Source organism: Eupeodes corollae, chromosome 1 (assembly GCF_945859685.1).
Source record: "Eupeodes corollae chromosome 1, idEupCoro1.1, whole genome shotgun sequence".
In the NCBI taxonomy this organism is placed as follows: Eukaryota; Metazoa; Arthropoda; class Insecta; order Diptera; family Syrphidae; genus Eupeodes; species Eupeodes corollae.
Window position 1 is genome coordinate 126,215,031 of NC_079147.1, and position 12,436 is coordinate 126,227,466.

Below are 12,436 nucleotides of genomic sequence, written 5' to 3' on the forward strand. Positions count from 1 at the left end.
CCGAATTCTGATTGAAAAATTATCGGAGAAGAAAAGCGGGCAGTTTTTAGTCTTGAAAAGGCTAAGCGACACTCGTTGCCTTTGTCGGGCTAAAGCTACGAAAGCCTTAGTCAACGGCTGTTTGGAAATCGATAAAGCTCTTAGCAGCATATCTTTAAATAAAGAGCAAAAAGGTATCATAAGGAATTAAACAATGCATCTTTAACGGAAGATGAGTGGTCTCGAAACCACTTTGTTTGCTACATTTTTGAACGAAATTTTGGAGCGATCTAACGCTACAAACAAGACCCGAAAATAATTCTTGAATCGACAATGCGTGCACTATAATCATTGAAATCATTCGTGGAATACGAACTAAATGATTGTGATAGATAGGAGAGAGCCAAAAAAATATCCCATACTGATGAATGTGTATAATCAGGCACCAGCACCAGAACGGGAAACCACAAGACGCAAATCTGTCACCCAAGGAAAAATACAAAGTACCTGCCTTCATCCCAGTGATTGACCAGCTATCCGTTTCCCCTGACTGAAAAATTGCATGCCTATGAAGCTGTACGTTCGAGATTTGGATCCCTGAATCACATCTTGAAGATGGATGTTAAAAATTTGCACGCTGCAACGGAGGCATTGGTAAAAGTGTATCCGGATAATTTAGAGTCTAGTCTTGGTAATGAGTTGGTTCAATTTGTGTCTTTAATTGACTCATACAAAAAGAAAAAGGACTGTGGAACAGATTAATCGTCGGAACTATTTTACCACCGAATTTTCAAAACTCAAAATTTCAGAGCTACATTCCCAAACCTTGCAATTGCATTAAAAATTTCATTGGTTTTGATGGTAACAAATTGCCCTCATTTTCAAAAATGATAATTATAAAAAATAGGCTTCGAACACGATGGGACAAAACCATCAATCGAAGCTTTCTCTCCTTTCATAGTTGAAAGCGATTTACTCCAAAATCTGGATTTCAGCGAAATAATCAAAGATTTTCCGGCGAAAAATATTAGATAGTTCTTTTTTTTGAATTTATATTAATTTATATGTGTTTGTTTACAACTAAAGGAATCTACTTGGTTTCATAATAAATTATTAATTGAAAAACCCGAGTGAAAAAAATGGTTTACTTTTTTTTGAAAATAATTTCGGTCGAGGGGGCCTCCGCTTCTTTATTTCCCCGAGGCGTCTGGACTTATAAATCCGGCCCTTTTCAAAGGACTTACTAGATATTTTTCGGTAGATGCTGCAAGCATTAAACTGCTCAATGTTGGGTGGAAAAAACTCATAGGCGAGTTTAAAATAATAGAAAGTTACAAGAATGATGACATTGTACAGCAGCAGATTTTTCTTAAAGATTTGAAAGACGGAATGGAAGATCTAATTTTTGAAAATCTGTCATTGCACATGTGCCAACATTGTTGTTTACAACATTGTAGCGCAGCAGGTGAACGTCAATCTTCACAACTGAATACTATCAAAATATATAAAAGAAACAAATTAAACACAACTGTAGGTACTTAACAGTTTAGCTGCAAGAGAAATTTCGGATCCCCAGAGGCTTAGGTTAAATATGCTTGGCAATACCAATTCAAAGATGGTTTTTATTAAAATTAATTATTTTATCTGTTGCAAGCAAGATATGTGATTATAAAACTAATTTAAATGGACTGATTTTGTATTGTTTTTTCTCACCAACTTTCTACCACCTTTTTTTTGGGGCTATTTGCCACCACTTTCGGGATAGGGACAAAATCAAATGGATATAACTTATGATATCTTAGACGTACAATCACTTTATTAATATTTTATCATACACAAATAAATGTAAATCGAGCATTCATCACGGTGTGGGGTCCATTTTGTTCACGCTAGAATACACCTCGCGTACGGCCCGCGTTCATTGTGGTGATCCCAATGTGTAGAGTGGCTATTATGTTATCTCTGTGTGTGCCAGAAAATAAAGTGTGGTTTTTCTTTTATTTTAAACTTGGCACGGCAGGCACGGCACGGCATGCACTCCCAAATGTATTAATGTATTTCTAGTCCAAAAATTAAACTTTTGTTGGAATATTGCTTTTTTGGCTAGGTAGCTCCTACTCTATCCAATTCAAAATCTATGTCACATCTACTCCACCCAATACAAAATGAATGTGTGCACCAAACTTGGCACCGGCACGGCACCGCACGTCCCAACTGGGTTGCATCCCAAGTTTCCAGTTTGATTCTTATTACATAATTGTCAGTGGTTGGATTTCTAGCACCATTTGTATTTTTTTTATTTCAACATTGGTTGTGAGATTCGATTTTTATTGAAAAATTGGTTGTAGGATATACTTTTATAGTTGCATTTCTTTGAGTTGTGCTTGGTAGTGGTACCGGTTGTATTTCTAGTTCAAAAATTAAATTCTTGTTGGAATATTGCTTATTTGATGGAGCTCCTACTCCATCCAATTCAAAATTTATGTCACACCTACTCCACAAAATACACTTTTAATAAGGAAATTCATATGCTAAAAAACCATATAGACTCTTCTATAAAGGAAACAATAAAAAAAATGGGACAAGAAAACATGGCTCACAATTAATTTCCCAAAAACTTAAAGAATCCACAGAAGAAAAGTATGTTGACGAGAAAATAAAAAATTAAGTTGAACATTTTATGAAAACGCTGTTCCCTAATGTAGCCTTTACATCCTTAGATGAAAATAAGTAACAAATCTTGTTATATTTGTATTAATTTTATGTATCTGTATTTTGTATATAAGTAAAAATGAAGAAAGATTTTTTCATTTTTCATAAAATAAAATAAAGTTTGTTAGTTAGCATTCAACACTTAAAAAGGCCTCTGCGAAAATAATTAAAGATATCTATAAGCAAATGGGGAATCAATATTGGATGTACATAAAATTGAGAATTTACTAACTATATTTACTATACAGATAATAAGGCAGCAAGATGCAGAAAGGGCTCTCAAGAAAATTACGTGGGTGGTTTTTTTTTATCATAGGAGTTTGAAAAAAGGTGAAAATTTTGGTTAACCCTAAATATCTTACGAACAAAAAACGCTAGAGACTTGAATTAAATAATATACTGTAACGTGATATCAAAGAAGTATATTTTTTGAATTGCTTTGTCACCTCCAAAATTTTACGACTAAAATATGATTTCATCTCCAAAACAATTTTGTGCAACGGAGAATAATGTTTTTGACATCTGATAAAATTTTGAGAGAAATCTTATTGACAGTTTTTTTATAAAAAATAAAAATCTAAAAAAAACATTACTCAAAGTTTTTAAAAATTGAATATCGATTCAAATATCTTTTCAAAAACTTGAAATTTAGGCTTCGAGGTAATTTTATCTTATAGGGAATATTGTTTTCAACATTTTGAAAAATGTTGAGAAAAATCGAATTGACAGTTTTTTTACAAAAAATAAAACTTAAAAAAAAAAAACAATTCTAATACTTGGTAAAAATGTACTTTCGATTTAAATAGCTTTTCAAAAATTAAAAATATTGGCTTCAAATTTTATTTCACAGAAAATACTGTTTTCGATAATCAGTAATTTTTATATAAAAATCCAACAGTCCGTTTTTTCATTAAAAAACAAATCTACAAAAAATAGTACGCAAATTTGGTAAAAATTGAACCAAGAAGCAAGACAAATCGACGGGTGTGGGTCGCATCCCAGCCTCTTTTTTTTACATTTCGTATTACAGAGAAATGGATTTATTATACTTCTTTCCGCGCCACTATCAATTATAAATTTTAAATAACATATTTTATTTCGAATTGCTATGTAGGGTAATTGTTTTCGGGGTTTATCCGAAAATTTTGGAAAGATTCAGGATTTTCGTTTTGTTCAGAGGTTGAGATTGTACTAATATCCATTGGTTCATTATTACGTGGAGTATTATTTTGCCTATTGTTATTGTTGTTTGTATTATTAAGATTATGGTTGTTGTAACCGTAATTATTTCGATAATTACGTGGGTTACTTCGTCGCGATTGCATGCTGGAATCGTTATTATTATCATAATTGTAACTGTTACTATTTTGAGAGGAACTTGGGTTACTTCGTCGCGATTGTGTGCTTAGATCGTTATTGTAATTGTTACTATTTTGAGAGTAACGTGGGGTATTTTGTCGTGATTGCATCCTTGATTTATTACTTTTATAATTATTGTTACTGTTATTGTAACGCGTATGATAGGAAATACTTTTAAATTTAAGGTAATGATTGGAAGCTTATATGATGTGTGCCTCTTGCATTGTTTCAGGATTTCTATTAATAATTATACCTCTTACAGGTTTAGGTAGATTATTTTTAAAAGCATCTACAACGATTCTAGTATTTGTTGTAACTTGGTCTGCTGACATTGTGTTTTTTAACAAATACGCATTATTTAGTTTTACTAATAAACTATTCAGTTTGTTATAAAAGTCTTCTACGGCCAAGTCACAACGATAAAATGAAATCTCACCCAGAATTTTTTCAATCGGCTCTGATTCGCCGTGTGTTCTGATAAAAACTTCTTTTAATTCTGGCCACGTTTCTACATGTCCTTCGGATATGATTGTTTCCCTAGCTTTTCCGATGATTTTATCTTGTATGTGGTCTAGTAAAATTCTTTTTAGTACTACACTTAATGTATTAATAATTGGTATAAGCGTTTCAATTCGATTTATAAAGTTAAATAAATCGGATTTGTTTCCACTAAAAGGAGAAATATTTGATATATTTTTAAATACAAAATTAAATTTCTGAATTTCGCCTAAATTATCCATTTTTATCCCGTTTTTATTAAACTAGTTTTTTTTTTTTTTTAAATGAATATAAGCTCTTATATTTCAATGAATAAAGCTTGTCATTTAGGTCAAAAATAGTTACAAAAAATGGTATTTCAAGTATTTTGATACTGTGATACAAAATAATTTTAATTGAAAATTAATCTTTTACTATTTATAGTACTTATTATAAATTAACAGTTAATTCAATATTTAACAAATGAATACATACATTGGTCTATACTTTAGTAATCCTTTTCAAATATATGATCAACCCGCTTGATTCTGATAATAAATGTTGAAAATAGTTCGGATGTTTCGTCAATCGTCAGTATACCTTAACGGTGATTTTGGTGCTCTTATACTGCAGGTCAAAGTTTGGTAATCCAGTGGCAATTGGTTGCGGTGATATTGATACGTCTTTTATCTTTACTTTATACAACAACTGAAAGGAACAACCGGAAGGGTTTGCAATCGGGTGTGCAAGTGAAAATGGTTAAATAAAGTCAAATTATTTGTATATTTCCCACAGATTCACTTGGCAGTTGTTACAAAATTGTTATTATTCACTAAATTGTTGTTAGTCACATGAATCAATTGAATCGTTTCAATGCTTTTTTTTCATTTTGTAAACACTAAAGAAATCGTCTTCTTTGGTTTTGCTTCTAGTTTTTTTTTGATTTAACGCTAAAGAAATTGCTTCTTTGGGTTTGCTTCTAATTTATTTATTATATATATATTTTTTTTTATTTAACACTAAAGAAATTGCCTTTTTTGTTTTTTTTTTGCAACACTTGACAGGAAACGGTGGCCTTGTTGCTTTAATCAAGAGAAATTTGAAGAAAACTTGACTCATTTTGTTTCAGACAGTGTGTTGCCCATTAATGTAGTCGAGAGACCGTCTTTTCGTCAGATTTTTGATGGTGAGTATTAGAAAATTTTAAGTAAAATTAATTTAATGATTTGATTTGAAATATTTCTATAAAATAAATATGTAACTATAAAATTCAAATATTTGATATATTCTCATTTAGATTTACAACTCAAGAAGGGAGAGTCACAGTTACAACATTTATCACGATATTCATTGGGAAAAAAAGTTAAAACATATTTTGATGAAAGTTTCAATGAAATTCGACAACACTTAGAATCAGTAACGACTAATAATAGTTTTGTCTGTACAACAGCCGTCACAGTCACAGTGAGTTGGGTAAGAGTGCTGAGATATAGTCTATTTAAAAATTTGATTAAAAAAAATAGTATTCTATTTTGAGCATTCTAACAAAATTCATTATTTATTATAGATTCGAATTAATTATAACTTTTATGTGTTTACATCAGTAATTTCATTTATAAGTAGTATTTTCAACTGTGAATTCTCAAAAACCTTTTTATTCGTATTTTATTTTTTGTACTTTGAGGTGGATCATTTTATGCTATAGATCACTGTATAAAAAGTACATAATGTTTTAATTTTTATTTTTAGATTGATCAAAAAAGTTTTGAAAGAAAATCTGCTGCTATTGCTTGCAGGCGTTTTCCGGCCACTCACTCATTTGATGCAATTGCTAAAAAATTGTTTGATATCCCTTCTTCATTCGGTCTTACATCAGAAAATATCAGAGCACCAATTACTGACAACGGATCAAACTTTATAAAAGCATTTATTGAATTTGGAGTTGATGTCTCAGATAAAGATATTTTTGGTAATTATTTTTATAATAAATTTTCTTTAATAACAATTCAAGTTGGTTTAAATTATTTTTTTTTGTAGTTCAAAAATTGAGTTATTTTAAATTATAACAGGTTTAATATCTTAAATAATAATTTTTTTTATTTATTTATTTTAATAAATTAATTAATAATTAATTAAATTAATCAATAATTTCTTATTGAATTTTGTCTAATTTCTTACGATTTGTTTTGAATGTTATCTAGATTTGTCTGAAGTAACTTGCGATGGTGATGATGATCAAGATATTCCTGATGCTTCTTACGATGATTCTGTCAGAGCTGAGGAAGAAATTGATTTAAAGTGCGAAACTGCATTACCTCAACATTTGTGCTAGTCATACACTCAACTTAATAGCAACGACAGATATCAGTAAGGGAATTGAAATTCAAGCCTCTCAAGTTTAAAAAAAAGCACACCTATGTTGTAAAGAAGTGTTCTTCTTTGTGGAAGCATTTACGATCTCCGAAAAAGAATGAATACTTTAAATCGTATTTGGGTGTTGTATTGAAAAAACAGTTATAACGCGATGGAATTCATTCTAAGATTGTATAAAACAAATTTTAAGTTTGAAAGATAAATTGTTGCAAGCAGATATTCAGTATTTACAGTATCAATTTTCTAAATCTGATTTTGTCTATCTCCATGAGTATATTAAATGTACGTCAGATTTAGCACTCGCTATAGATCGATTACAAACCGATAACTGTCATTATGGCATACTCTTTCCAGAATTGGTTTTCCTCAAATCAAAGTTGCAGAAATTGCTTGAAAGCAGAGCATTTCCATGTGTCAACCATTATTACAAACAATAATTGACAGTGTTAACAAACGATTTGCGAATTTTTTTCGATATTCTCTTTAGTGGGGGAAAGATGCAGCCATAGCATCTGTATCTCACTCGAAATTTCAAGGCAGTTGGTTGGGATATTTTTCATTTGAAATTCAACTTCAAGTTTACAAATGATTCGACGATGCAATCAAGGCAGACAAAATTGATAAATCACCTGAAAATTCCCAAAGGACTGAGAATGATGAAAACAACTTCGGAGATTTTAAAATTAATATTATTTCAAAATTTGAGGTTTCTGTAACTCAAGCTGCTGTTGATGCAGAAATCACAAATTATTTAAGATCCGCTAACCAAAATTATGATATGCTTAATAATCATCCATTGGTGAAGAAAGTCTTTTTAAAACATAATACACCGTTACCATCTTCAGCTTCGGTCGAAAGACTCTTCACCTATGCTACAATGATGAACTTGCCTAAATACAACACATACACTGCATCAAAAAATTGCACGTACATCAATCAAATTCAAATAAAATTATTACATTTAATGTACTTATAACCTAATCCACGTACCGATTGACTTTATTTTGAACAAAAAATGATACATAGATGTAAGTACAGTTTTAATAGGTAACACAAATTTCGACCTTTTTTCTTGTAAATTTTTTTTTTTATAAACATATGTTTCAATAAGTATAAAAAAATTGCACATACACCAAACAAATGTACGTACACTGTTGTTTTTTTCTACAAAAATGAAATAACGGTTCTTTTCCAAGCCAAAAACTCGTACGATCATGAGATTGAATCTCCTACTCAGTCTGTTATGTTTAATTGATCTGGCTAAAAGTGTTTTTTTTTTTGCGTTTTAAAATTTTTTTTTAGTTATGGAATCATCACATAAAAAAGTTCCTATTGAAATAAAAAAAAAAATTGTGGATCTCAAAAAGGATGGAAAAAGTTATTCTGAAATATCATCCATTGTTAAGAGATCAAAATCAACTATTCAATGCGTGATAAAAAATTATGAAAAAAACAAAAGCTTCGAAATGGCCCGAGGAAGAGGTCGAAAAAAAATTTTTAATGACAAAATGGAACGCAAAATCGTACGAATGGTGAAGGTTGACCCAAAAATAAGTGCTCCTAAGATAGCTGCAGAAATCACAGTAAGTCATGGAATATCACTAAACCCACAAACAGTCCGGAACGTATTGCATTCAAAGGGTTATCAAGGACGTGCAATAAGAAAAAAGCCTTATATTTCGAAGACAAACGTGCAAAAGCGTTTGGACTATGCAAATGCGTATGTTTCGAAGCCGGATGATTCCTGGAAAAACGTGATATTCCTTGACGAGAGTAAGTTCAACATTTTTGGGTCGGATGGAAGAAGGTTTGTGTAGCGGCAACCAAACACGGCCTTGGAGACAAAAAATATGCAGCCAACAGTGAAACATGGAGGCGGAAATGTCATGGTCTGGGGAGCGATGGGGGCTAGCGGGGTGGGAAATTTAGTATTTGTTGAGTCAACGATGGACAAAATGGTTTATCTGCAAATACTAAAAGATAACTTAAAAGCCAGCGCTAATAAAATGGGCTTAAGCGAGGAATTTGCATTAGTACAAGACAACGACCCTAAGCATTCCTCAAGGCTTGTGAAAGAATGGCTGTTGTATAATGTGAAATCGCAGTTGCCTCATCCTCCTCAATCCCCAGATCTAAATCCCATTGAACATCTTTGGGATTATTTGGAAAAGAAAATCCGACAATCGGAAATAAGAAACAAAAATTAACTGAAAGCCGTTTTAAATGAAGAATGGAACAAAATTCCACCGGAAGTGACTTCAAAACTAGTCCTGTCCATGCAAAACCGTTTAAAGAATGTCATTAAGGCAAAAGGTTACCATACTAGGTACTAAACGAAGCAATTAACTAATAAACTTTAAAGTGTATGTGCAATTTTTTGACGTTAATTTTAGTTTCTTCCCTTTTTGTTATTGTTTTTTTATTCCTATGAAGTCTATTTAACTGAATTTTATTTTGTTTTTACTTCTATCATAATAAAGAAAATAATTAATGAAAAAATAAATATATAATAAGTATTTTTGATAAAGTATGTGCATTTTTTTACTAAACAGTCAGATGTACGTGCAATTTTTTGATGCAGTGTACAGTGACAAAAATTTTGAAATCCGAGTTTTAACAAAAGCAAATGCTTCAAAAAAGTTATAACTGATCAGGATCACTGATGACATGACAAATCTAATTGATTGCTTTTTTTTTCATTGTTATGTAAATCAATAGACTGTTAAGAATCTACTTTAAATAAAAAAAATCTAACAACCAAAAACAATTTTTTTTTCCAAATTTATTTTTTATATCGTCAATCTTCAACCTGGGACATTTTTACGTAAAGATTTCGAATATTAACTGAAATAAATGGAAATAATTGAATAAATTCCCACTAGGCATTGAATTAAAAAATTAAGCTCATTTGTAGTTTAATTAAATTTTAATTTTAATTCAATTAAACTTGCAATAAAATAACATTTATTTACTAATTCAATTAAACTTGCAATAAAATAATTTTAAATTTTTAGTTTAATATTGATGGCAATAAATTAAATTTTTAATGTGTAATTCATAGATGACAATTAGCATTATATATTTTATTACAGTCAAAGAACAATATCCATTAAAAAAATAAAGAGTAATGCATTGAATTCACATTGGAATTTTGGCAACCATGATCCACAAATGTCCAATATGCTTCAGACACACCAGAAACAATTTACAGCAACTCATGGGAAGCCTGAGACCATTCTCCCACACTATAGTATACTATGCAGGTCCTATTGAAATTAAGGCGTGGAAAGGACGGGGAGACAAGACCTTCAAGGGATACTTCGCAATTTTCATTTGCCTATCCACAACGGCCATTCACCTGGAAACGGTATCAGACCTTACAACCCAAGGATTTTTGGCAGCTCTTCGTCGCTTCACTGCAAGACGAAAGGCTAAACACGACTGGAAGGAAATCGCAAGCGTTGTAGCCAATTCAGAAACTAACTGGAATTTTATTCCTCAAGCTTCTCCTCACTTTGGTGGCCTTTGGAAAGCTGGAGTGAAATCTGTAAAACATCATTTGAAACGGATCATGAGAGATGAAAGGTGAACATTTGAGGAACTCTACACACTTCTTACGCAGATAGAAGCCTGCTTCAATTCCAGACCTCTATCGTATAATATAGATGACCTTGATGTGTTAACTCCAGGACATTTTCTGATTGAAGAACGCCTGTCCAGAATTCCGCAAGGGCACATATCGAACCCAGAGAAGATGAGTTACCTCGACAGGTGGACAAGGACTCAAGCATTCGTCGACTCGTTCTGGCAGAAATGGAACGGAGAATATCTTTCTCGGTTACAACAACGACCCAAATGGACCAGAAAAGAAGCCGTACCTAAAATTGGAGATCTAGTTTTAATTAAAGATGAAAGGTTGCCACCATCCCAATGGTTACTAGCCAAAATCACTGAAACACATCCCGGATCTGATGGGTTAATCAAAGTCGTAACACTAAAAACAAAGAGTGGAATAATAAAACGCCCTATTTCAAAATATGTTACCTTCCAAGTAATAAATCCACCGATGTTGAAACACTTATTTAAAGTATAAACAAAATAAAATAAAATGGAAACATAAAAAAAGAGAATTGAATGCACCCTATAACATAGCATACAGCTTCAACCTTACACAACACAACACCCCACAACACACAATTTCAACTCTACACAACACACCACACCAAATCACACAGTTTTAGAAAATTATTCGAAAACGAAAAACCGTAAAACTCATTCAATACATCAACATCAAGAATATTCAATAAAATAAAAATAATAAAACAAATCGAATAATAATTAAACAAAAGGTACATAAAATAATAAAATCAATATATTGAAATATTTGATAGTTTATTCAAATTAATTCTAATTACAACACAATTAAAAAAAAAATATATAAAAACAATATACAAAGTATGTAATAATAATCGATAAATTAAAAATTTAATTTTATTCATATTAATTTATAATCACTACACAATATATTCAAATACAATTAAAAACAAAAATATTAAATTATAAAATGATTGAAATCAACAACACAACACAATCTTAATTTTTTTTCTTTTTGCATTATTGCAAATCCCGACGGTAAAACACAATTTGCCAACTGCATCAAGTTGCCGTCGGCAAATCATATTTCACAAATGTATAAATTCCATCCTGTTATACAACACATCGTAAATATAATTTATAACACTTTTCAATTTTCACAGAATTTGAAATAAGAAACCACTCAATTATTAAAATTGTTAGGTAATTATTGAATCAAGTCCGAAAAAACTCAATAAACGATCTTTACGAAAAGGAACTCCAAATAATAATAAAACAAAAAACAACGCAATAAAAGTCGAACGAAAATAATGGCAGCCATTTGCATTTACATATTTGCAAAGAACTACAATCTCACACACATTCATACATAAATCGAATCGTAAAAACGCGAAACCGAAAATCAATGAGCACAAGCACACCCACACATACACAAATGCAAAAAAAATTAATTAATTAACAAACAAACACAAAAAAAAATAATCAAAATGTAAAATTTAAAATAAATAAAGAATGAATGCCCGCGTTTAGTCTACGGGATCAACAGCTGCATCGTCGGCAGCATCATCGGCAGCATCATCGGCAGCATCATCGGCAGCGTCAGCGGCAACACCAACAGCCACAGCAGCCCCATCAGCAACAACAAAACACATACACTACACAAACACAACACTGTTTTAAACACAATTTAAAATTATTTTTTATTTTATAATTTTGTATTAAATATTATCATTTAATTGATAACCGCACTACCAATTTTGTAAAGGGAATTTAATTGAAACAAACAAATTAAAACACTCGCCCGAAATCAATAAAAAAACACCACCGAATCACATTACGAGTTACGACCGCGAACCGACATCAATGAAATCTGCGAAACAATTAACGCGATCATCAATGAGTTCCAATTGTTAACAACAAGAACATTACATATGGAAGAATT

The 12,436-nt window shown here is 31.1% G+C and overlaps 1 protein-coding gene across 1 annotated transcript; it reads left to right on the plus strand.

Annotated features, from left to right (window-relative positions):
- The first annotated feature begins 10,060 nt into the window (after nucleotides 1-10,060).
- Nucleotides 10,061-12,174, plus strand: LOC129944359 (uncharacterized). The gene is made up of 3 exons (XM_056053739.1): nucleotides 10,061-10,447; nucleotides 10,523-10,951; nucleotides 12,025-12,174. Exons 1-3 carry the CDS (start codon nucleotides 10,061-10,063, stop codon nucleotides 12,172-12,174), a joined length of 966 nt encoding a protein of 321 aa, XP_055909714.1.
- The last annotated feature ends 262 nt before the right edge of the window (nucleotides 12,175-12,436 follow it).

Bases quoted from the DNA above. Each gene is read 5' to 3' on its own strand.
- LOC129944359 (XM_056053739.1), top strand. From the start codon at position 10,061: ATGATCCACAAATGTCCAATATGCTTCAGACACACCAGAAACAATTTA. The intron at 10,448-10,522 runs GTAAAACATCAT...CTTCTTACGCAG, and splicing joins GGAAAGCTGGAGTGAAATCT to ATAGAAGCCTGCTTCAATTC. The intron at 10,952-12,024 runs GTAATAAATCCA...GCCCGCGTTTAG, and splicing joins CAAAATATGTTACCTTCCAA to TCTACGGGATCAACAGCTGC.